We start from the raw sequence: 26,611 nt of genomic DNA, 5'->3' as shown, positions 1-26,611 counted from the left end.
TTCACAGGATGGTTTGGTGAGGTAGAACCAGCACCACTTTGTCTCTAGAAGCTGAAAACTTAATGGTGCATGTGTAATTATTTTAGTTGGTATTGCTGGATTGCAGGTTCTATAATGTGATGTCACACTCCCCAGTGGGGAGGCAGGAGCCAGTTTTTCATATTAACTGCATTACACTTTCACAAGTTGCAGCCAAAAAAATAAATGTATGAATTACAAAAATGATCACTAATTTCAGTCACTGGGTCCATTATCTTTCTTATACAAGACCAAACATTTCCTCAAAAATGAAATAATTGTACCTCTATATAACATTATAGGCCTTTAGAACACTAACCTGCAACCCAACAACTGTATAGCCATAAGAATCAACTTTGTCTCCTGTGCATTGAGAAGACCTGCATGTATGCATGCATGCAGCATACTGTACATGAGCTACTGCTACTTGGTTAATTTAAGCCATCCTGTAGCTCAACTGTGGATGCAAGAATTCAGCTTTACTGCTATGTTTTTAATGCCTTTTCCCCTCAAAACTGTAATTATATCAATCTAAAAGGCGTATCAAAGTTTGATGGATGATCGAGCCACATTTAAAAATTCAGTTCAGTGTGTTCTAGTTCTGATTCCAAAAATTAAGTATTAAACAGTCAAGTTCGATATTGTATGGCAAGTATTAATTTAAATTGTATTTGTTCAATTTGTTTATTGCACACATCTAGGTAGACTAAGTGAATAGAGTACCACATGCAGCTTGATCCTCAAATGAAATATAAACTGTCATTATTGATTGATTGATATTGTCGTAGTAAGATTAACAAAAGAAAAATTGCATTGGGTAATTGCAATGTTGTAAAAGCCAGGAAGTACAAAATTAAGTAAGAAAACTTACCAAAAAAATAAGATCTATCATTTTCACTATTTCAACTAAATAAGCATACGTGTAAAGACTTTATTATAGCCTTTACTCATCATTTAGTGGTAGTTCAGTGCGTGTGTAACATTGGTTAAACCTGTAATTCACTAAATGTAGTAATAATAGAAATGACTGTGGACCCAAGAGCCTAATGTTACAGACCCTTAGTTAAGCCTTTAGATAAACATGGATGATTTATCTGCTTTATCTTCAATGACCAACCGAAAACTATTTCTAGGACAGTGTTCTTGCACAATATTTTTTTTTTTATGTGACATGTTTTGTGCACTTTGCTGTGAGAGAAATAAAATAAAGCTTTGTAATACATATAATCAAGTCTCTATACCTCACACATTCTCTGCTTGGGACACTGAGATACATCTGCAATGCTTATGCAGACCACAGTGAAAAGTCTACATCTAAAATAGATCGGTAGATTCTGAAAGCAGCCAGGACAGTTACGTTTGGTCCCTTAGCTGCGATGCTAACATCGATCTAGCTCAATGCTAAGCCGTTAGCTTTGTAAATGACAGCGGAATCACTAATAAAATAACCCCGCGCCTCAGAGCAGTCTCGGGTACAAGGCCACTGTCTGCCACGATGCCTGTCCTGTGTAAAGAGAGCTGTAGAGCTGTCTCACCATGTTGCTAAATAAGTTAGCTCGCTGTGCTCGAACTTTGTTTACGAGGAGCGTTGCGAGTGCATCATTAGTCAAATGACTCAGGCCTGTCAATCAGACCCCGAAACCCCTCCCACCCCTCACCCCTCCCGCGTGCCCCTTAGTCCTCCAGGCAACGCCCCTTTTCTGTTGAGATTTTCAAATCTGACACTCTCAGGCTGAGCCTCTGGAAGGGGGGGTTAGATACCCTTTAAATAAAAAAATTAAAAAAAAAAATAAAAAAAAAAAAAATAACTATACCCCCATGGACGACACCAGGATCTGCAGGAGCCCATACGATTCAAAAGACGGACATTATCTGTGCAGGTGGACAATGTTTTTTCGAGGTTACCCATTAGCTTGTTATAATCGACTACAGCTCATTGTTGATGAAAAGTCTGCAATTAACCACAAATGTGTAAAGCCCGGCTCATTGTGTGATCATCGTAAAGGCTGCTTCGAGTAGTTGCTGCTTTATTGACGTTATTTGTGCATAATATGCTGCCTGTTTTCAATGAATGTTGTGAAGGTGAAGGTTGTTAGCTTGTCGCGGCTAATAGTGCCTTAGCTCCGGGAGAAAACCACTCGGCTACGACTCACTGTAGATGAAATGTGAGCAATAAACTACGAAATCAACAAGCCAGGCTCCGTGTGTGATCGTCATAAAGGCTGCTTCAAGCAGTTGCCTGTTTTAGTGACGTTTTCAATGCATAATATGCTGCTTGTATTCAGTGAATTTTCCCGTTAGCTTATCGCGGCTAGCTTGTTAGCTCCGGGAGAAAACCACTCGGCTATGACCCATTGTAGATGAAATGTGAGCAATAAACTTCCAAATCAACAAGCCTGGCTCCGTGTGTGATCATTGTTAAACGGTTCTTTATGTGTGTGGTGGTTTTATTGACTTTATTTGTGCATTATTCTGCCCTCTCTAAACGTATGCAGTGTCTAGTTTGGCAGATAGCTAACAGACTTGACATGAAGGCAATGTTGGGTCACTTTTATTGCTCCATTCAAAGGTTTTGTAAAACTGAAAATAAAGAAACATAAAGATGCAGTCAATATTTGCATGGAAACAGCTGACAGTATCACAAACATAGCTTAAAACGTCTGTATCAGAAAAAAGTAGCTACAGCTATCATAAACCTGCAAAAACAATAGAAAATGCCAGCTAGCTTAGCCGCGGCTAATTAGCATAACTATCGCGACTAATTAACATAACAAACCAAAATTACACCCTCAAGAACACACTTACAGGCATATGCTCTCAAAGGCTCCGTGGCAGATGTATGGAAGACCAAGAGCAACTACTGCTTCTGTTCATGACTTTGCACAACAAAGATGGCGGCCGAACAACTTCCTGACGTGAACAGACTCACCACTAGAGGGCAGTGCAACACTTCATAATAACCAAAGTCCTTGGGAGACAGCACACTCCCCGCCTGGTATAAAGTATTATACCACTAATACCAAACCATTAAACATTTACTTTATGAAACAATAAAATTACATCTGATATTGGTCTTAAGTAGACTTTAGGTACACCTTGCTTAGACACCTTAACTTCAACCTTACGTACTTTATTATCCTGACTAGGCAAAGTTTTAACCACAAGTCCAAGAGGCCAGTCCATTCTTTTGGCCTGGGCATCCTTGAGAAGTACGACATCTCCAACAAGCAGATTGTCTTTTTCAGAATTCCATTTCCTTCTGGGTTGTAGAGTCGTCAGATAGTCCATCCTCCATCGCTTCCAGAATGTGTCTGCTAATCCTTGTACTCTTTTCCAATGTTTGTTTGAAAGGTCTTGCATGTCTCCTGCGGGTGCGGAAAGTGAGTCCATCTTTTGGGTCAACAGCATTGATGGGGTGAGGACTACTGGTGATTCTGGGTCCGAGGATATTGGAACCAACGGTCTTGAGTTCATAATAGCAGTGACCTCTGCCATTAGAGTGATAAGCATTTCATGGGTTAACGATGGCATGTTTGTTTTGAGAAGGAGAGCCTCCAAGATTCGCCTTGCAATGCCAATCATTCTCTCCCAAACTCCACCCATATGGGAAGAATGGGGAGGATTGAACGTCCATGTGCATTTGTTGTCCTGCAGGTAGGTTTGTATGTCAGGATCGTCCGAATTGAAGTTGAGCTCTTTACATGCTCCTATGAAGTTTGTTCCTCTGTCTGATCTGAGCATTTTGATAGGTCCTCTCAGTGCAGTGAAACGTCTTAATGCGTTAATGAAGCTTGAAGTTGTCATGGATTCTATTACTTCAATATGCACTGCTCTGGTGCCGAGACAAGAGAAGATAACAGCCCACCTTTTACTTTCTGCATGACCTCCTCTGGTTTTGCGTGAGATCACAGTCCATGGGCCAAAAACATCTAGCCCTACTCTTGTGAAAGGTGGCTCAGGAGTTAGTCTGTCTGTGGGCAAATCTGACATTTGTTGTGTTTCTTGTTTGCCTCTTAGTTTTTTACAGATGATACATTTGTGAATGATGCTTGACACCAGTCTCTTTCCTCCAATCAGCCATAGTCCTGCCGACCTTACAGCTCCTTCAGAGAAGTGGCGCCCCTGGTGGGCAACTTGTTCGTGATAATGCCGTACTAACAGTGTGGCAACATGACTCTTTGGGATGATAAGAGGGTGTTTTTCCTCAAAACACAGTTCCGCTGAGGATGTGCGTCCACGTACTCTTATTAATCCATCTTTGTCAAGGAATGGAGTTAACTTCTTGAGTGGACTTTGTTTTGGGAGTTGTTCACCTTTTGAGATGCATTTCAATTCTTTTGTGAAACAATCTTGTTGTACAGCTTTTATGATTACTGTAGTTGCTTGCACACTGTCATTACTTATGCTTGTTTCAGTTTCCTGCTTCTTTGTCAAGCTCTTTGCTTTTTTGATCAGACTTGAAACTCCTCGGACTAATGATTTCCAAGTGGAAAATCTTTCGAATCTGTTAGCTCCGAGTGTGTTCTTTGCGACGTTCGTACTTAATGTTGTGACTACAGGACGTATCTCCTGGTCTGTGTCTGGTTGCACTAACTCAAAGTTTGTCTGAGCAGTGTCATCATGCTGCAGTTTTACCAGCAGTGTAGGCCCCGAGAACCAGTTGGTGGTCTTGAGAGCAGCAGCAGTGAGTGGACGCGTCCCGTGGTCTGCAGGATTTTGCTCAGTGTTGATGTAGTGCCACTGGTTAGGAAGAGAAGACCTTCGGATTCTTGTAACTCTGTTAGACACATAGACATAAAAACGACGTGAAGCATTATGGATATAGCCTAACACAATTTTGCTATCTGTATAGAATGTCACTTTGTTAAAGGTAATGTCCATTTCATCTTTGATATAGTCTGCCATGTCAACTGCTAACACTGCAGCGCACAGCTCAAGACGTGGAATGGTATGTGCTGGGCGTGGAGCAAGTTTGGATTTACCCATAACAAAACCTACATGAAAGTCACCAGAGATGGATACAGTCTTTATGTAGGCTACTGCAGCGATAGCGGTATTTGACGCATCTGAAAAGACGCACAGTTCTCTGTATTGTGTTTGTGTAGAGAGAGAAACAGGAACGTATGGTCGTGGGATTTGCAAGTTATCTAGTTCTTTTATAGAGTCCCTCCACAGTTTCCATTGCTCCTGTTTTAAAGCTGGGAGCTGGGCATCCCAGTCAAGCTGCTCAGTGGACAGGTCTCGCATTATCATCTTTCCCCCTAGTGTAACTGGTGCCACGAACCCGAGGGGGTCGAAGAGGCTGTTAACTGTCGAAAGTATTCCTCTTTTTGACACAGGTTTCTCTTCTTGGGATACACGAAAGGTGAAACAGTCTGTTTCGAGGTTCCAAGCGAGACCCAAACTCCTTTGCACTGGTAATGGGTCAGCGCTTAGATCTAAGTCCTTTAAGTCTTTGGCTCTGTCCGACGGTGGGAAAGCATGCATGACATTGTTACTGTTCGATGCTACCTTGTGCAGCCGGACATTTGACTCTGCAAACATTTCTTGTGATGTCTGTAGGATCTCAATGGCTGTTTCTGCATTGGGGAAAGACGCAAGGCCATCATCGACATAAAAGTTGCGTATGATGAACTCTGTTGCTTCAGATGTGGCGTTTACTGCTTCGAGAGCTGCACGGCGGAGACAGTATATGGCTATAGCCGGCGATGGACTGTTGCCAAACACATGCACTGTCATCCTAAACTCTCTGATGGGTTTCTGCGGGTCGTTGTCCTCAAACCATAAAAATCTTAAGTAGTCGCGATGTTTCTCATCAACTGCAAAACAGTAAAACATCTGTTGTACGTCAGTTGTGACAGCAATTGGCTCTTTGCGAAAGCGGATCAGGACTCCGAGCAGAGTATTGTTCATGTCAGGTCCGCTTAAAAGCGTGTCATTTAGCGAGACACCTTCGTGTTTGGCACTGGAGTCGAACACTACTCTTATCTGATCCAACTTTTGTGGGTGATACACACCAAACATGGGCAGATACCAGCACTCCTGGTCTTCTCTCAGCGGTTGGGCTGGCTCTGCTTGACCTGCAACAAACATCTTTTGCATAAAGTCAATAAAATGTTTTTTCATGAGAGGTTTTTTGTTCAGTGTGTATTGTAGTGATTTTAGTCTTTTCATAGCTTGTGGTTTGTTATTTGGGAGGCGACTGCGTGGCATCCGGAATGGTAGAGGAGCAACCCATGTGTTAGAACTGTCCTTGTATACTTGTTGGTCTAAGGTGTCCAAGAAACTTTTGTCATCAATTGAGAGTGCAGGTTTGTCGTCGTTCTTTGTTCTTTGGAAAACCTGACTTCCGATGTTGTCTGTTTCTACCTCCAGGGGGAGCTCTGACGTGTTAGGTTTTGGGTCAGGAGCAGTTTTGCTTAGCCTCTCTTTGACCTGGATGACGTTTTCGCATGGACTGAGAAGAGTAGAACGTCCATCTTGAAGAATGTTTGTTCTGTAAACATTTATGTTTTTTGGCCTGTGTTTTTTGTCCAGACAAACCTCTCCTACAATGACCCATCCAAGGTCAAGACGCTGTGCATACGGTTCATTGCGGAGCCCATTGTGTTGTTCTCGAACTTTGTGCACCTGGAGTATGTCTCTGCCAAGTAGGAGGAGGATGTTTGCATTTGGATCAACCGCAGGTATTTTGTCTGCGACTGGTTTTAAGTGAGGGTAGAGGCTAGCTACCTCTGGAGATGGAATCTCTGACCTGTCATCAGGTAGCATGTCACACTCTAAGAGGGCAGGAAGTGAGATTTGTACTGAGCTGTCTAGCGATTCAATAACAAAGTTGTTGGCAAGCCTGCCTGTGACATCCATGACACCTGCACAAGTTTTTAGAGTGTATGGCTCCAACACTCCGTGGATGCTAAATATGTCGAAAAAGTCTGTTTTTGCTAATGAGCGATTGCTTTGCTCATCAAGGACAGCATACATTTTGACTGCTCTGTTTGGCTGGCCAGCAGGGAACACTTTAGCTAAGCATATTTTAGAGCATGACCTAGGACCTAATGAACTTCCACATACCTCTGTGCATTTAGATGTCACGTCAATAGTACGGGTCTCCTTTTGCTCCCCGCCATGATCTTCAGTGGTAACAGGACTTTCTGATTTGAATGAGAGGGGCTCAGGGTGTAAAGCTGTGGCATGGTTTTCGCTATTACACTCTGCACATTTTATTGGCTTGGTACAATCTTTGGCCATGTGTTGCGCAGAGGAGCAGCATCTGAAGCAGATATTTTTCTCTTTAATAATGTTTTTCCTTTCTGCTAGACTCTTGCTTCTGAACAGCCTACATTTTTTCAGTGGATGCGGCTTGTGATGAAGTGGACAGTCCTTTTCTGGATCTGTGTTCTCTCTCTCATTTGTCTTTTGGTTAGTCCCTGTTGCATGTGACACATCCGTCTTTCTAACTGAGACGGGTGTTTGATATTTTGGTTTGAATGTCTTTTCTGTTTTATTGCCCATAGCAAATGCTCCTGTGACACAAGCAAAGCTGGGGTCGTTGCGCGTCTTGGCTTCATCGTTTATAAAGTCAACGAAGAATGAGAATGGGGGATACGCCACTCTTTTCTCTCTTTTGAATCTAGAGGCATTTGTCACCCACCTTTCTTGAAGATTGTAAGGCAGTTTGGCTAGAATAGGGTTAACACCATGTGCCGTGTCCAGATGGCAGAGTCCTGGGAGGAAGCCGTTTAGTTTGGCTGCTTGGAGCTCTGTCAAAATGTCCCCTAGTTCTCTCAGACGATGGTTTTCCCTGTTTGACATCTTTGGGAAGTCCTCAATTTTCTTCAGCAGGGCATGTTCTATGATTTCTGGTGCCCCAAAACAGTCCTCTAATCTTTGCCATACCATGTGCAGACCTACCATGGGGTTGCCTACATAAGCAGCTCTGATGCGTTTGGCCTGTGCAGCAGACTGAGGTCCAAGCCATTTGGAAAGCAGGTCTAGCTCTTCTTGTGGCAGCAAGTTCAATTCTTGTACAGCGCTCTGAAAGGAGGCTTTCCAAGCCCAGTAATTTTCTGGTTGGTCATCAAATTTTAGTAATCCTGAGCTGACCATTTCTCTTCTCATGAGATACTTAGCTAGACCTGATGTATCTGCGGGGCTACTGTCTACAGGTCTGGGTGTAGGCATAGTGTGCTGAGGATAGCGAGCTTGGTTACCACGGTCCTGTTTTGCTGCATAGGGGGTGTAATACCTGCTGTACTGCACGTTATCAGGATTGTAGGGAGCGTGGGGCGATCTTTGCCGATGTACGGCGTTGTTATTTGCCTGTGCTTGTGGTAGCGGTTGGAACTCTTGACTGAACTGGTGTTCACTTATCTCTCCATCAATTGTTGTTTTGTTGTTTGCAACGGGTGGAAGCTGTGCCGGCTCAGTATTTTCGATGTGGAGCGTCTGCATCCTGTTTAGTAGCTCCGCTTGTTGCTGCACATACTCGTGTGTCCTTTTATCTGGATCGATAGGTGGCAAAATGTCTAGTCTGGACTGTTGTGGGTCTCCATTTTCCTGCATGGACGATTCCCAAGCTTGAGCCTCAGCTAGCGCTGCTGCTACCTCTTTTCTTGATTTGAGTAGGTGCAGATCCGCATCCAGTTCAGCCTTCTTCTTGAGCTGTTCAGCTTGCTCCTTTAATAACTCAGCTTCTTTTTGAGCATAAGAGAGTTGAGCGATGGCGGCTTCTGCCTTTGCCCGTGCCCTGGTTGCGGCAACAGATGACGTGGTTCGTTGGCTGGACCTGGCCCATCTCGATCTGGTTTCCAGCGTTTCCTCTAAAGCTTTATCTTGCGAACTAGGCATTATGGTTGCTGTCTTCGGCGTGGTATCTTCGTGGTGGAGCTTTATGGATGGATGCCTTTTTACTATTCTGCCCTCTCTAAACGTATGCAGTGTCTAGTTTGGCAGATAGCTAACAGACTTGACATGAAGGCAATGTTGGGTCACTTTTATTGCTCCATTCAAAGGTTTTGTAAAACTGAAAATAAAGAAACATAAAGATGCAGTCAATATTTGCATGGAAACAGCTGACAGTATCACAAACATAGCTTAAAACGTCTGTATCAGAAAAAAGTAGCTACAGCTATCATAAACCTGCAAAAACAATAGAAAATGCCAGCTAGCTTAGCCGCGGCTAATTAGCATAACTATCGCGACTAATTAACATAACAAACCAAAATTACACCCTCAAGAACACACTTACAGGCATATGCTCTCAAAGGCTCCGTGGCAGATGTATGGAAGACCAAGAGCAACTACTGCTTCTGTTCATGACTTTGCACAACAAAGATGGCGGCCGAACAACTTCCTGACGTGAACAGACTCACCACTAGAGGGCAGTGCAACACTTCATAATAACCAAAGTCCTTGGGAGACAGCACATGCATATTTCTCGTTTTCACGTGATGACTCGAGGTTTAGCTTAGCATTAGCTTTCTCCGGAGGCTCTGTGCATCATCAAGGCCCAGCGCAGAACCAGACACTGAAATAAGCGTTCTTGTCACCGGTTTTAATCCTGGGTGTTTCGGTAACAGAAACACTGATGTGTGTCTTTGTAAAAGTCTGCTGTGGCTCCGGTTCACAACACATGAAGCTAAACCTCCATGATGACTGTTTACATCTTAGGGCTAGACACTGCGGGGAGGGGGTTCTGCTGAGGAGCAGTGGTTGGTTACTCGGCTGGTGACGAAAGGTCGGAGGCGTATCCTGGAGGTCGAGGGCGTTTCCTGAAGGAATCAGGCGTTTTATCCCTAAAATGGCCGCCATCAGAGTTTCTACAGATTACTCGAAAATACGTGAATGTGCTAAGGCAACACTTCAGGCATGTTTTTAATGAGGGAATGACTTAATAACATGATGTAAAGCTTGAAAAAGTCCATTTTGCATAATACCCCCCCTTTAAAAGCTTAACAGTTTATTATCTGCGTGGGGAAGTTTGTCTTGCGTTTGAAACATCTACATGTGAAAGATCCATCTAGACAAGGGGAGAACATGCCACTTCGACACAGAAAAGCCAGGTAATTGAGTGACCACTAGACTTTTTATTTTTTTGTGGCCGGCTGGGTTGAAAAAATGTCGGCTATTCGCAGGAGTTACCTAGCCTGGCTAACACCAGACTAAAATCACAAGTGATATTTAGTCTGGGGACCACCAATTCATTTTCTCGTAGGAGAGGTGTGGTTTACGATCGTCCATACTCGTTTATTGGGCGATACGAAAAAAAAAAAAAAAAAGTCTCTTGCGTCTGCACGTAGCCACAGCCAATCATATCATCGTATGAGATGACGTATGACGTATCCGCTGTAAACTTTTGAATATAAACTATTTAGAACAAGGTCTAAAGCTTGATCAAAAAATACCATCGTGTCTGCTGTTGTCACGTTGGATCCGTAAATAAACTTTTTTTTTTATTATCCGTAAATAAACTACAAGCTTCCATATATCGAATAGCGCGTCATCGTCTTGCCGTCCCTCCTCGCTCTGTGATTGGTTCCCAAATCCACCGGAGATGTCGGCCATGGTCCCCAGGCTGTTGTGCAGTTCGAAATAATTCGAGCGCACACAGCAGCCTGGTGTTAGCCAGGTTAGGAGTTACCGGCCATTAAAAAAAAAAGTAATTATAAATACCAGTGTGCACCTACATTTATTAGTGAATAGTTAAAACACAGTCATTTCAAAAGAAAATCTCCGACATGAGAAAGATGAAACAACAGCTCAAATATAAACAAAGTTGTGGAGACGATGGAGAGTCAGTCGAGAGCGAATCAACCATGCACCCAGCTGCCACACTCAAGAGCTGCTGCAAACACCAGTAACTAAGCCAGGGCAGAGAAACCGAGGAAAGCGCCTCTAAGCCTGGCCACTCTCCCATGAAGAGCTACTACGAGGCAGTGGTCCCACTAGCCTCAGCAACCCAGCGCGTCAGTCTGATGTATCCTTTTTTTGACTTCCCAAAGACTAGGGTGAGGCCCCATAGTAATCTAGTAATGTACTACCACTACATGCATGCGCTAATAAAGAGACTAAGACTCACGTTAAATGCCTGATATATCTGATGCCAAGACCATATTGTTATGCATCCAGTTATGTGCACCACGTGGACACCTCAGACGGTGGGACGTTTCGGCTGTCTCCGAGGGTATTCTGAGAGGAGGGCAGCTTTCCCTTTCAGCCGGCTACACTCCACACTCCAGAGCCTGGGTGATTTATTTCAGGCACTCCCACCTGCCAACGGCACTCAGGGAAAGCCCAACATGAGCCCTGTCTGCACCTTGTACGTCTCTGCGCAGACGGCACACTGCCTGCCACAAATGACAACACATGACGGGAAATACAGGAGGGATGAGGGCAAAGCAGTATGATTAATAACCAAAAATATAATGATCACAGTGAGCAATTTGGAATCCCTGTAAATTACATTAGGTAATGTAATTCCCTCTGTAAACAAACAAAACATCCTGTACTCAGGGTCTTATTATGTACAACATTGGGTCTTATTATGATTTGCTGATTGCTAACCCTGTACTCAACTGGTGTGGCTTTGGAGCTCACCTTCAATATCAAGACAGGCACACACAAAAAAACAAAAAAAACATTTTAACCCTACATCAAAATACAATATGTTCTTAGATTAAAAGGCAGGCTACCAGCGACTGTCAAAAGGTAATCAGCAGTCACTTATCCAAAAAAAAAGGTCCACATTTGGATCCTGACCCACAAGTTGAGAAGCAACTAGTGTTTTAGTGCTTTGGACTTCATGTTCTAAACTGCATTATTTCTAAGTTCATATTCTTAGAAATGAATAAAAAGAACAATGAAAACATTGACTTTAAAAAATATATTGCAAATATGAATGGCTATTGCAGAATTTGACACAAAAATTGCAGAAGACCCTTTGTTTATAATTGTTCAGTCCCATTTAGTACTAAAAGTGAATCCTAATGCAAAGTCATAGCTAAGTCAGACGCTTTTTTTTTCTTTTACAGAATTACACACAGGCCTAGAGAACACACTAATTTGATTGTTGTTTGATTGTTGAGGAATGTGAGGAATCTTTTGTTAATATAGAAACAAAAGTGATATGTAAAATGAACTATAAAGGCATTAGTGTGCGTAATGGTATGTTAACTTAATAGTGTGGACTCGCTAACATTCTTGTGAGAAGAGGCTTTCTTTGAAACATTATAGTGAAGTTGTGTAAAAAAAGACAAAAAGGTTTATCATCTTTTTAGGATGGGCTTAGAAATATCCTGGAGAAAAACAACCGGTTTGTAAATCACACTAAAAATCTTCAAACATTGAGGCTGACATGTTAATCACTGTATCACTAGTGGCAGTGCTATCCAACCTGACGCAATACTGTTCTTATGACAACATTTTTTTTTTTTTTTGTTATTTTATCTATCAAAGACAGATGTTAAAGGTCAAGTCTACTGCCATCATTTCAACATCCTTCACCAGTGCAGAGCTGGAAAAACATTTGTGGTGAAGTTTTCTGATGAACATTTTGAGAAGGCTATATCCAGATAACGGTCTGCCACAATCACACCCTGACAGTCCAAAGACAACACAAAGAGGCTACTGCTTTAGCTCAAACCAAAATCAACGGATCCTTGGAACTCCGAGGTCACAGCAGCACGCCAAGAGCTATTACACGCTAACACGCAGCAAGCAGTTTTGAGTCAAGGCTGCTAAATGAGTTATCTGGTAGTGACACAGAAAAACTGTACAAAGCAATTGAAATATTGGCTAACGCTAAACTGAACATAGAAAAAGGAGTCGCACAGCCAAATAGCAAAATCACCAAAAATAGCAAATAGAAAAATGATTTATTAATTATTCACCAAAAGTAATAACACTAACACTAAACCTGCCAATAAAAATAAACATAAAGAATGAATGTAAAGAGTGCGGGTCCAAATACAGAGCCCTGTGGAACTCCATGTCATTAAAAGTAAGTTTACACTCTTTATGTCCCTGCACGACTGAGTCAATGGAGAAAAACCACTCCGCCATTGAAATGTGCGAGCGAGTGCAGGTAGCGGAGCGTGAACACTGAAGTACATCGAGCCATAACCGTGAATTATAAAGGCCGTTCAGTTCTTTCAGTTTCTGTATCTTCGTACGCAGCCCTGGTTGTAAAAATAGACTTTATGCTAATATTGTAACAAACTCCACGGCGACGACAAAAACACTTAACATCATCAACTTTCCAGTGATTAAAACGGTCCAAATCAGAGTTTTCTTCGTTGCTTTACGCTAACTCTCAATATTGTTTGGTAGCCGAAAGAAATCCCATTACCCATAATGCAACAGACGACCCGAGATGGGCTTTCGGCTTATTGAGCAACCTCAAGCTGTATGCAAGATTTTTTGTTATAAAACCTTTTAATCACACCACTTGTAGACACTAGACAGGACAATAAACATTGCTATTAGCTCTTAGAAGCATTGCCAAAAACAGGATTACCTAATAGCTCTGGGGAAGAAAAAAAAAACATCCGGAAACTCTTAAATGAGAAGGTGATGGGCAGAGTTAGTGCTTGCTGGGCATTCCACTCTTAAAAAACTTTGAGACAAAGATGGTCTGTCTGGCTCCACATAATTCTTTCCTCTCTGGCTTCTGTGGGATAATAATCACCCTCCCCCCCTCTCATTTTGGAGGTGCAAGACTGTTCCCTCAAAGCCTGTGCTATTCCATCTACGGACATTCAGTGTTCTTTGTCTGAAGTACGATCATGTAAACAGTGTCATAATAGCAGAATAGTGGAGCAGTTTGCTATTGAGGATGAATATAAGGGGAAACATAGGCTACTGTCTTTAGGTCTTATTGAGAGGGGACAATGGGCTGCAGATAAAGACGAAAAGGAAGTGTAGAATGTAATTAGCTAATGGAGCAGACATGTCCGGTGAAGACAAGGGGTGAGGGTTAAATCATTAGGTTTAAGACAGAGCTCTTCTTATGTTTTTTGTCAGTATTTGTAATCTAACAATACAATATTCTTATGCCTTTGTATGATTTTTGCCACTAAAATTCAACAGCTGCTTCTTCTACTTTATAACAATATTGTTTAGCAACATCAATCAGTGAGATCAGTGATTCTATTTTAGGTCAATATCACAACTTAACCTGTGAGCATTCAGCTGCAATGACAGAATAGTGGACACATGTATGCATGGGGCCAATGCAGCTTTACAATCATAACTATAGTATTGCACTTGCACATAGTATTGTTAAAATATCAGCACCAATTAACATTTAGAAAAGGAAGATGCAGCAGTTTCAATATATCAGAGTTTAAAAATGTTTCTACTTCTTTGATGTTTGAGGAAACAGGCTTTTTTAACCTAATCATTATTTATATATTTTACCAAATTTGATTTAAGTTATTTTCATACAAGTCAAAAATAACCAGAAGAGGCTAAACACTTATTTCACACACTGCTTACCTAAACTATCTTTAGTTAGCCTGAGCTAAATATTGATTGTAACTAAATACATGAATTCCTTTTTAGCTTTCTCTGAAAACACAGTTAAATGCGGATCATGAGCCTATGGGATTTGCCCAGCGCCTGCACTTCCCTGGACAAAGTCAGTTGAGGATACAGACACCAGTGTATTCTCAGTTTGAGCTTTGTACGTCCACTATGGCAAACACAAGTCGTTGTGGCTGTAACAGCTGCCTTCCTGTCCAGGATAATGCCTCCAGTTGGCATTCTGAGTGTAAACATACACACAGGGAAGTGGGTTCACAGGCAGGTTACAATCTCACTGAACTGGAGAAGCTTTAGGACAGACACATTCAATCTCTAGGTTTTGACTTTTAACTGCTGAAGAGAATGAATCTGCTGAAGAGAGTGAATCTGTGAGACGTTATCAAAGTGTTACTACTGTCATTTTTGCTTCCTTCATCTATTACCCGTCTAAATCAAACATTTAACTAAATTAATAGTTTTTTTTTCACACACACAAAAAAATCACTTGATTCAATCTCTTTTTCACACAAACTAAAACTGATCTCTCTCAGGCAGTATGCCATCTCCTGGATGTTCATCAGTTTAGGCCTCCTGTCTGGCTGCTCCTTTTATTCACCTTATTCCGGAAGTTTGCGTGGGCGGCGCCATGAATGAACCTTTTCTCCTATCAGTTAACATGGGGCTGGAGAAGTCCAGATAAAATCAGTTACTACACGAAAACAAAGCCGTTTTTCGGCCGCGCAGAGAAACGGTGCAATGTTGACATGTTGGTGCAAATGAACATTGGCCATTTTACACAAATCAATCGACTAAACATCAGATTTGAGCGGAAAACATTTTCCCTCGTTCACCGATTAAATGAACGGGCTTCACGCTCGACCGGAAGTGAGACAAGGGAAAAAGAGGCAAAAGTGGGCGGGGCGGAATAAGGTGAATACTCAATGATTCAATTTAAGCAATCAAACTTAGAAACACATTTATGGGAAGACTTGTGCTGACCATCAGATTTAATTTGCTTGACTGTAACCAATTTCAATACGATGCAAGAATATGTATCCATATGGGAGGAGAAAAAAAACAGTGCTGCAAATGTCATTATGCTGTTGAAAAAAAGCAGGTCTCCATACATGTTGATGCTTTGCTCTGAGTTCAGGTAACTGTCGTCTAAATCGCACAAGTCTTCTTCTGAAGGCTTTACTTTGATAACCTACAGCAGAAATATTATTGTTGGTGTCTAGCTGATCATGTAACAACGAACAACCTGGAATGTTGCGAAGTGTGGCTTTAAGGTTTCCTATCCCAGAATCGAGTGCTCTTCATAAGGCTGGCGAGTAAACGGAGGCAGTCAAGAGTGCATGAGTGACATCGGCGAATCAATTTTCCGATATTGCATTCCTGTGGCCGATTATGTAACCAATGCACATCACTTACGGTTTTGGACAGAATTCAGACGGCGCTCGTATTTATAATTAGACTTACTCATAAACATAAACCATCTGAACGTGAGCTCACCCCTGGTTGAGATCATTCTCCGTGTTGTCCAGCCACAGGCGCACGGCCACAGCGTTTCCCTCCCGACACTGGGTGAAGATATCGTCCATTCTCTAACACGCACAAGCTGCTGTGGTCACGGGGGCGGAACTAACAGGGGATAGAGGTCTGCAGGTCAGCATCAGCCCCTCATCTGGACACCACTCCTCTGGCACACTGGGAAAAAAACAAAGAGGGTAAAAAGTTCAATATGGACGGTTCTTCTCGCTTTTGTAACTCTAAATGAGGAAGTGTGCTATTGAGTAATCATGTCAACACTGGGTGGTTCTGGGGAGGGAACAGTGACTCATAACATGAGTAATAATAAGTCACTTATTTATTTGTCGAAATTAAATTACCCTTTTAGCATTAGAGGAAGTTTTGCAATGTAAGCACTGTGCCAAAAATATGTTACTTTGTTGCAACAGAATAAACAGCAATGGCAACAGCATTGATAAAGATCATCTATTGTCTAATGTACTTTAACCAGGGTACCATTGAGATTCAGGATCTATTCCTAGACCCAGTGGAGGGAACCCTGTTGTACATGTTTTTGTGGTAGAGGAAACTGGAGAACCTATGAAGACACAGTGACGGGAAGCACATGATCCACACAGAATGCCCTCACACCAGAACCTTTTTTGCCATCAGACAAGGGCGGCCACTCAGGCACCATGTCACATCCAATTCCAGACTGATGATGATGAGGATTTTTAAGGCTTTGTGGTTATTTATGAAAATACTGCACGGCTATACCATGATAACGCCTGAAAACTCAATTTGTGGTATTTGTGAGTTCACACAAACACAGGAGAATCCATCTGTCGCCAATCTGTTTGAGTCCTCTCACTGAACAATTTAATCCGGGGTGATCCCACTTTGATATCAGGATTCAGGGCTAATGTTATTGGCACTGTACTATCAATCTGTCTCTTACCAGGTCAATGGCATGAGGGAATTCCATAAAACGTAGGGCTGCCCAATATACTGCATGGCCACATTACCATTACTCCAAACACAAAATCACTGAGGTCTTCATGAGTAAAACAGTTTGTTTGCTGATACAGCCTGAAGCAAAAGCTGTTTTAGTCATAATTCCACCAAATCATTTGAATCCAATTTCAGTTTAAATTTAATAGGATGTGCAATGTTAAAATTGTATATATTTTAAATGGTAAAAATCACAAGCACTTCTCCTCATATTGTGCAGCCCAAACTTTAAGGTTTGCATAGGCTGCAGTCTGTTTGGAGTTTCATTCTCTGACACTGTGTCTGTGTACAGTAATAAAGGCTACATTTAGATCATTTCCTCTTCATCATTTTCCAGTGCAGTCAACACTCAAATCTCTGCAATTTCCCCTGCAGACACACAACTCTCATGCACCCTGTAGGCAGCTCTGCAATGACTGCAACAGGCACCAGTTAGCATGTAGCTTCTGTCATTTCCCCTTTTACAGGGCGAGCAACAGTTGAGCTCTATCTCCCAGTGAAACATTAGGACCGTTTCAGCCTGTCCCTCACGTCTGCGGCACATTAGCTCCGCATAAACGGTGCTTTAGCAGCGGAGCCCCGGGGCTAGTTAGCAGCCTGTCTGCGGCAGCTGCTGCGGAGCTAACAGGCTAACTTTCGTGACGCGGCGCAGGGGTCGCTTCTGTTCCGCTCAGACTAGATGACCCCAAAAAAGCTGCAGAAAAAAAAACACGTATAATGCGGAAGTGTTAAGAAACTTACCGGGTTTCTCCTCTGACAGAGTGAGCTGGAGCAGGCATAGAAGTAGCCCGGAGCAGAGTGGTGTTTTGGGGGAGATTGAAGGCTCCACTGCGCTCTTTGGTCCACACCCTCGCCAATGTCCCGTTTGCGCAGAGCAGTTCCACTCCAGAGCAGAGCGCACACGGGCTGGGGACTGGGGAGGGACCTGGCTGGGATCAGAGGCAGCGTGCGCACTACCTCTGCTGGAGCTACAGAGCAGTGCATGTAAAAAAAAAAAAAAACACCGCCCCGGGCCATGATTTCTCTACACACTTGTACTTGTTTTGCAGTTGCTTTTCCGTGATGTCTTTGAATGCGACACTCTGGCTGAGAGAAAGCAGCGAAAGCCTGTTCTTCTTCAATGAGCAGCCTCACGTGCACGTTTGTTGGTTTAGTTCAGGGATAGGCAACGTCAGGCCTGGGGGACACATGTTGCCTTCCACCATAAAACCCTCGGCCCCCAAGAGGATTTTGGGAGAATATTTATTCATAAATGTTGAGAGCGAATACGTGATAAAGTATTCTAAAATGTGGAAAATATCAATATTTTCACATTTCCCGGCAAAACACCTCATTAGGTCATAAATGATTTGCAAATCAATTATATTTGTAGAAAAAAGGTGCTTTACTTTGGGCGACAATTGTTAGTTTCAACCCCTGGGGCTTTGGCAATGAAGAAAATAGGCCCTTCATCAAACTAACTTGCCTACCCCTGGTTTAGTTGATGAGCTATTTTACTTGGTTACAGTCAATAAAGAGGGTACGATCGATGCAATCCCCATGAACACAAATACACGTTTTTTTAATGTCGAATTAGTTAAGTAACCTAGTTTAAAGGAGCTATCCTTGATTTTGAAAATTTCTGTTATTGGAATAAAATTTGTTTTGTCCTTTAGTATATGGTAAAAGCAGACATTTCTCCCAAAAATACTGGTTTTAAAGCGTTTTAAACAGTCATAAAATGTCAGGCTAGTTTTACAGTGAAGTGACAGTTTTCCCCTGGAAAGTTGTGAAACCTGGTTTAAACAGTCCCTGTGACGAATGTTGATGTTGTAAAGAAATGCATTGGGAAAGTTTGAGATGAGTTTGGACCAGAAAATAGCAATTTGAAACTTGAGTGACCCTGTTTTTTGTACAATCAGGTATAGCTCCTTTAAGTTTCAGGGGCTGGCCATAAGGGAAGTATTATGCCTGGGGATATTTAAAGCCCTAAACCTGATTAATGGTTTATTATTTGTAAATAAAGTTTTATATGTACCTTTCACAACTTCCACTTGACTGCTATTTCTTTATAATTTGATGAAACGTCTTTCCACAAATGTCTACTTTAACATCAGAACACTAAATTATCATCAGGTACAGGGCCTTTAATAGACAAATATTTCATTGTTAAATTTTGTCCCATTGCCCATATGAAAAATATTTGCACTTTGTCAGCTGCTGTCACAATCCACAGTATAAAAACTGACGTGTACAAGACTGATCTATTACTGATTGATACATAAAATGTGGGTACAAAACAGTAAATTATTTATTTAAATCTGAATTATTTGTTTTAAGTCTGTATCCTGCAGCATTGAAGAAAGTGACCCACCTTCACCACAATTTACAGTGAGCATCCTTATTTAACATTTCCTACAAATGCAAGACATTATAATTATGAACTGTTAGAAAAAAATAACATTCAACAAAACAGGTCACAACAAGAGAGTAGGTAAATAGAGCATTTTGACATCTGAATCACAAAGTCCTCTCTCATCTCTTCTTATAAACACAAGGCTTCAGCTGCAGTGCAATCTTTTTCATATTTTCCAGAGCTGGTCCAGTTTTCACAAAGTCAAAGGAGTAAAAGTGAGTGTTTTCCGTGTCCTGAGGGGAAAACAAAAACGTACAATTAAACAGTGTTATAAACACTGTGCAGAAGAATGATTTATGCAGACGGCTACGCCTTTTTGTAAATGTGAGGCACACAACAGCATTAATGGTGTATTTCTTTCCATCTTGTCCTCACTCACCTTAGACACCAGTTTGAATCCTAAACCTGACAGAGCTGTGAGGAAGCTTCGCACGTCGTCAAATCTGCTCGATACTTCCGCTATTTTCAGAAAACCCCTGGAAACGAGTCCAAACATGTCCTTATTAGTTTTTCATTTTATACCACCTGTATATTGTGGAAATAAACCCTCTGGCTTGCATAGAGGCTGCATCAATTATTAGGGTGGTTCACAATATCATGGTATAAGTAAAAGTTTTTCTAATTTTGCCAGATCGTATTTTGCCTTGTTCCTATTGACATTGGGAACATCTGTACCAAATATTGAGCCAATGAGACTTCAGTAAAGGGTGGCACACTTTTTCACAATGTTCATTGCTCTAGACCTACCTAACAATATGTGACTTTAACTACACATACATAGAACCAAAAAAAACCCACACAATATAACATGTATGATGACTTTGTTCTCTTTGATACTTTATCTCTGTGTCCAGGCACAACGCGGAGCAGAAGTCGCTTTTGGTCATCAGATTGTTGAGAGCAATGCCTCTCGTGTGTCGTTGATGAAAGAACTTTCTGTCTCAGATTCTCATCTGTGAGAAAGGACCTCACATCATCAGGGTTATCCTCCTCAGTAAAACCTTCAAAGAAGTGGACTGAGCGGCGAGTTGATAAAGTGATTATCGTGACAAACCTAAGAGTACAATTGACTCCATTTTTGGTACAAATACGTAGAACACCAAAAGTAAACCACCCGAATGACTATTTTAAACAAGCTAAATTTAGACGCCAGTTTACAAAACAGGCTTATGGTTGGTGACTGAAGAAATGTCTCTTACTTGTGATTCAAAAGTGGGCTGTAAACTTCCTGAACCTTCCGCATACAAGACAACCTTGATGAAGGTAGAACTGCACTTACCCCTTCTTTAGGACTCTATTTGCTTCTTTTAAAAAATCGGTGAGGTTAGTTCCCATGAGAGAGAGACAGAAGACTGCGACGTCCACCGAGCTGTCCTTCAGAGGGACCTGCAGCAGAGGCAATACTTTTACCAAAAAATCATTCATTTCAATAAAGCTGAAGCATAAATTCAATCAAGCTGTATTCTCCTTTGTTCCTTGCTTCCGTCTACTATCACTAGGGCTGTAAAATTAATGTGAGCTTCAAGTTTATCTATTTAATAAACTAAATATCTGTTTAATTGCATTCCGTTTGGATAAAGTTGACTGAAGATAACCTGTCCACTTACATTGGCCATATCGCAGGCGGTCACTAGCTCACACGTGGCCACCAGGTCGAAGCTGTGGACTTTGTTTTTAACACTCTTGGCGATTTTACAGTCTCCGCACCCGAAGTCCGCCACCACCAGAGAGGCAGGCCTGACAGAGGTGAACACAAAAACAGAAATAATATAACAACATGACTAAATATGACAACAATTACAGACAGAAAAATCAAACAATAGCTCCAGTAAATAACAGGCTATACATTTTGTGATTTTTCTTCTTTTTTTTTTCCAAGATTAGGGCCTGAGAATAGAAAGGACATAAGCATAGGGTAATAAAACAATGCATTTACCTCATCATAATGGAGTGTGGAATTTTAGAAGCAGCGGATGGATTTAATTACCACTTAAAGGGACTAGATGCAAGTTAGTCATTTTATACTCACTACTGCCACCTCAGATCATACGTGTAACGGCACCTTCTATATTAAGCTCGTGCATAACGGCACTTCGGACCCGAATTAACACCTTTGTGAGTGACAGTCCATGATTTTAGAGGCAGTTGTGGTGAATATGTCTGAGCTAATGTGTAGAATACACATTAGGACATGGCTGGAACATGTAGGGGGAGGAAAATACATTATTTAAAAACTCTGTATAGTCCCTTTCAAGGCTAATACTCAGTGTATTGATTAAAAACGATTATTGTAGGACAATTGTGATAAATATTATGCCATATTGCCACTATGAATGTTGACCTTGATAAAATAGATCCTGCACATGATGAAAATCACTTGCCCATCATCATGGCCCATCATCAAAAACGCATCTGCTGAACAGTTTTGAACCATCCATTTCAAATGTCAAATTCAGCATGGTTTTATGCTCAACAAGACCTAGAGGTGGTAGGATATTTAAATAGTTGCCACGTGACCAAACAGCAGTTTAAATAATAATCACCATAATCACTAGGCTTTCTTACTTTTTCTGGATGAACTCAATGATGTTGTCCACCGGGTTGCTGGGCCACCTCTGCACCTGGGCGCTGTACCCGCGGTGGTACACCCCGAACGCCTGCGGGTCCTGGGTGAACATGCGGCGGGCCTCCCTGCTGGTAGAGCTGTACAGCACCTCGTTTATGAAGCGGAAACGGGCCGACTCCAGCCGCTGCTCCATCCGAGACCGGAGAGAGGCCGACGCGTCAGGGGGGTCCGCTGTGGCCGCTTCCTTTTCGGGCTTGACCTCCTCCACTGATTCAGCCACCTCCGCCTGCGTCTCCTGGACTCGGAGGAATTTGCGGAGCTTCTCTTTTTTCAATTGTGCCATTTTGTTCAGTTCAGACTTCTGCGGTTTTGCTGGTTCCCGAAATTCTGTGTCTTCAATAGTGTTTTTCTTCAATCTTTCTTGAATCACCTTAGCCTCCACTTTACTTTGCTTCAATTCTTCACTCGAGTTTGTTTTGTCTTTTTTGCCTTTTTTCATGACTGCTTCCTTCACCTGAACGTTCGGACTGGTTATGTTGTCGTTAAGATCAGTCTCTTTCTGCTCAGAAGCTTCTTCTTTTGGTCGAAACTTATTTTTAGACTTGCGCTTGTTTTTCATTCGGTTTTTCCACTTCTGTCGGCTCAGTTTCTTTTCTGAATCCTCTGCTAGCTCTTTTCCGGGGTTTGCCGTTCCTAGGTCCTTTGTCGTGTCGGGAGTTTTAGATTTTACTTTCTTTTCTTAAAAAAAAAAAAAACAACAAAAATGTATGTTATTCATTGAAAAGACCGTTTTACAACAACATTGTGAACTTGTGTGTTCAGAAGTTGATATAAACATGCAATGTTTTGTGTCGTTGCAGACAAACATATGTTTTTTGTATACTAAGCAACTTTAATTAAGTACTAATTTGAGAAATTGTGGAGTTGCAAAGAATGAAGTTATAAATATATGGTGAAGCAGGTAGATTTCTAAAGACTTGACTTGGACTTGTTTTAAAATAATATTTTCTGTTGTTTCTTTCATTGAATCATCCTTTTTTTTTTTTTTCATATGTGAAAAAGGAATTCAGTCAATCAAAAATCTAAATACTCCATTACATAAAAAACATGAAATAACTGCTTTGATAAAACTGAGCTTCTACTGAGCTGAACTTAAGCCTAGATACGAAGCGGCTTGTTTTATGCTAACCCAAGTAAACAAAAACATATGAATGTGTCTGTAACCAATAGATTGAAAAGGTTTGCTCACCCAGCTTATCTGTTTTGCTCCTCTTAGGCGGGCCAGTGTCCCGTGTGTCTCCCTGGGCGAGCTCTGTGGTCTCCGCCTTCTCCTCGGTGTCTTCGTGTCTCCTCTTCCTCCTGCGTTTTTTCCTCCTCTTCTTGGTGTGCTCTGTTGTTGGAGCTTCTGTCTCGCTGTCACTGCCCACCTCTCGCCCCTCGCTCTTCCACTCCGGCACCGAGCCCAGTGCCTGCAGGGTGCGCAGCAGGCTCTTCTTCCCCACCAACTTGGTCTGGGATAAGCCAAACAGCCAAGTTAACATGTTGAAAGAAAATCATGAAAAAAGAATAGAAACTTACAGCAATGTGGAATAAATTCTGCAGTAATAATGAGTTACGTATTTTGAAAGCCTGGCACTTTATAGATAGATTTCCGATGACGTCACATTTTACCCACAATTCCATATGGCGCCATCTTGTGTGTCAAGCATCTAACTGTTTGTGTCACGGATCATTGGTAATATTCTGAAGCAGTGGTTCACACCTGTGTTGTGTGGAGCTGATCCCGACACCATGAAGAGACAATATTTCCATATCCCAAAATGTATCACCAAGAAACAGAGACAGAAAGACTTTAGTACAAGAGACTACTCTATGGCTGGGAGAATTAACAGAGAGGGCTTCGATCCTGAGCCAAGACACTATAAAGTCTGCTCCCAACATTTGATCACAGGTAAATTGATAAACCATGTATTTCCTTTGATTCTATTAAGTACCATGATTAAGTTAGCCGACCCATCCATCACATGACTAATGCTAATCAGTGAAAAAACACACTATAGTAGCCCAGAGTATTACGTGCATGTGAGCCATACGTTGACATTAGGTGTTTAAGATGAAGTGCGCCTCGCCTCGAATCCAGGCGGGACCAGGTGGTGGCGGCCGATGGCGGAAAAAGGCGCATGGAATCAAGTCGGACACATCACAGCTCCGTGAACGGAGAGGAGCCTCAGGTCATGCAGCGTCTCGCGTTTGTTAGAAATATAACCAGAGAAATGCACCTCATCATCAGAGAAAATAAGAGACTCTCCTCTAACAGTTTAAGATTAGAATAATTAACTTCTGCCAATTTAAATGTAGGTATATGTTGGACTCATCCTTGGCACTTTCTGTCAAATAAGAAACATTTCTGCAAAGTAGATCTCTAGAAAAGAAGAGGCAGGAGACTCTGGGGTGTCAGGGCAACAAGTTTCTGATCAAAACACAACTCAGACCCAATCATCACGTTTTGACCGCACTTCATTTCCCCTGATCCCTTTGGCCTTTGTAGTTCAGGCGGCCGAGCGACGCGGTGAAAAGCAACTTCGCCCGCCTGCCCAAGGTGCTCCAGCCGCCTTACGGGAAGACCGTGATATGTGGAGCTGCACTACAGTATCAATGCACATGTGCACATGTCTTTGTTTCTCGTTAAAAACGAGCCATTAACAGCTAGCTTGTAAACTTTGTCTTGCATACGTAACTAAAGAGCAAAAGAATCTTTCGTCAGCAACTTTTATTACAATTAAACACTATATTATCAACAGACAGATATTTAAAAGTTAGGTAAATTGTTTTAGCAGCTACCAGGGGCGCAGATAGGTTTTTGAAACTGGGGGGGACAAAGCTGCTCAGGCATGACAACCTATCAAACTTAATTGCCCATCATTGCAAGACAATAATGCGTATTGGTACGGTTTCTAATCACTCACCAAGCATGCCACATGACGTATGAAAAAGCAGTCCTGACGTAGGCTACACTGTCTGATAACCAAGTAAACCAACAGCTCGCGTTTCGCATTTTGACACACGCACAGCCCAGTCAACACAAACACATGAGCGCAATACCGTTTCTCGCCGCATATCAATGTGAATGGTCAAGGGAGGCGCTGTTTCGCACATTGCAAAATGCTTGCAAGATATTTTTCTTCATAAAAGTGAGGGGGACGGATCCAGGTGAATGAAAATCTGGGTACGTCATGTCCCCCACGTCCCCCCCGCTATCTGCGCCCATGGCAGCTACGTCACTTACTAATTACATGAAGCATAGACTAATTCGACAGTTATATGTATGAAATCATGTTACTTCCCAAAAAAGCAGAACTTGGCGGCTGACTGCAAAATGACTTGATAGTTCGCGCAGCAATGAGAAGTAGTGCCACTCGACAAGTAGTGTGTTTTGATGGTTTGTACACAGGTTAGAGCAAGGCGGTGGCATCCTGGACCTGCCCAGCATGCGTAGCTGCCTGCCGCCGCCCACACCCACCTCGCTCACCTTAAACACACCTATGACCGATTAACACACAATATGGCAGTTCGCCGCAGAGGATCATGGGTAATTGGAGAAGCAGAAACCCATCTATTATAGCTCCACTTGTCATGGCAGCCTAATTGTACTAAAACACATACAGAATGAATATGAACTTTAAAGATGAAATGTTCCACTGCTTGCCATTTCTTTCCACAAGTGTCAACTTTAAAAGCACTTTGATTTTGACATTTTTCTTATGGACTAGAACCATAAGAATTTGCTTTGGGTGGTTTTGTGTGACGTCATTTTCTTTTTACTATGGACAATGCACTTTGAGCTTCTGCATCATTTTTTAATGTAGTTTTTATACTGCAAAAGGCTAATAAACTGAACTAGACGTATCCACGTACAGAATAACCACTAATCTCAAACCGTGTCGTTGTTTGACTGAGAGGACATTGTTCCAGAGAAGCATGTTCTCACCTTCACATTGGGACTGCTGGTCTCTTGAGAAGTGACAGTTGGACTCGGGACGTCTCCTTTGTCATCGTTCCAGTCCTCGTCTTCAAGAAACATTTCTACAGGAGCAGGACAAAGGACATTACAGAAGACACGGCAAAAGCTTCATGTTTGACTTAAGAATGTAGCCTCTTACCTGAGTCTGTTTACAAAAACACAATCTTAGACTGGAGATAAAATATTTACAAACAATGAAAAGGAACTTTAGTCTCTAGTCACAATTTACTTCACTGTTAATATCCTGAAATTATAAATGTTTATGTTGCAACCACGTTGAAATCCTCATGTGCGACGCAGAGGAAGCAAAACAGTCGCGTGTCGATGGCGTCAGTACTCTGAAGAATTATGGGAGTTGAAGTTTGAAGCAACTGATATCCGTTCAGTGATTCTCACACTGTAGTTGGCTACTATGACATTGTTAGATATTGATCAGACATCACTATCATTTAAACATTAACAGTTCATTCATTAACTTTTATTTTTTACAGTCGATGCATGAAACTCTTGAAACGCAGTTCGAAACAATCACTCCACAGTGACATCTGGTGGCAAAGTGTCATTACAACAG

At 41.9% G+C, this 26,611-nt stretch overlaps 2 protein-coding genes across 2 annotated transcripts in view; both read right to left on the bottom strand.

Moving 5' to 3' along the window:
- Nucleotides 1–16,272, bottom strand: part of LOC306965438 (scaffold protein ILK) — a 32,690-nt gene extending 16,418 nt beyond the window's left edge. Inside the window, exon 1 of the mRNA XM_079559850.1 lies at nt 16,051–16,272. Coding sequence (XP_079415976.1) covers nt 16,051–16,139 — 89 coding nt within the window. The 5' untranslated portion in view covers nt 16,140–16,272. The remainder of the gene's footprint in view (nt 1–16,050) is intronic.
- A 3,048-nt stretch (nt 16,273–19,320) lies between these two features.
- On the bottom strand, nt 19,321–26,319 carry rrp8 (ribosomal RNA processing 8). Its single transcript, XM_079559769.1, has 8 exons — nt 26,180–26,319; nt 26,008–26,102; nt 23,269–23,530; nt 22,019–22,757; nt 21,061–21,190; nt 20,733–20,839; nt 19,833–19,929; nt 19,321–19,686 (listed from the first exon to the last, which is right to left on the bottom strand). The coding sequence occupies exons 2-8, from the start codon at nt 26,098–26,100 to the stop codon at nt 19,573–19,575; spliced, it is 1,542 nt and encodes a 513-aa protein (XP_079415895.1). The 5' UTR covers nt 26,101–26,102; nt 26,180–26,319; the 3' UTR covers nt 19,321–19,572.
- Nucleotides 26,320–26,611: the final 292 nt, after the last annotated feature.

Source organism: Gobius niger, assembly GCF_951799975.1.
Source record: "Gobius niger genome assembly, chromosome: 1".
Classification (NCBI taxonomy): Eukaryota; Metazoa; Chordata; class Actinopteri; order Gobiiformes; family Gobiidae; genus Gobius; species Gobius niger.
The sequence above is the reverse complement of the archived record's forward strand: the minus strand, read 5'-3'. Positions and strand labels throughout refer to the sequence as shown.

What these genes read in the sequence shown, in the direction of transcription:
- rrp8 (XM_079559769.1), bottom strand. Translation starts at nt 26,100, where the DNA reads ATGTTTCTTGAAGACGAGGACTGGAACGATGACAAAGGAGACGTCCCG. An exon ending in GAGCAAAACAGATAAGCTGG is followed by an intron (nt 22,758 to 23,268) that starts GTGAGCAAACCT and finishes TTTTTTTTTAAG; the next exon opens with AAAAGAAAGTAAAATCTAAA. An exon ending in AATAGAGTCCTAAAGAAGGG is followed by an intron (nt 19,930 to 20,732) that starts GTAAGTGCAGTT and finishes ACTCGTTTCCAG; the next exon opens with GGGTTTTCTGAAAATAGCGG.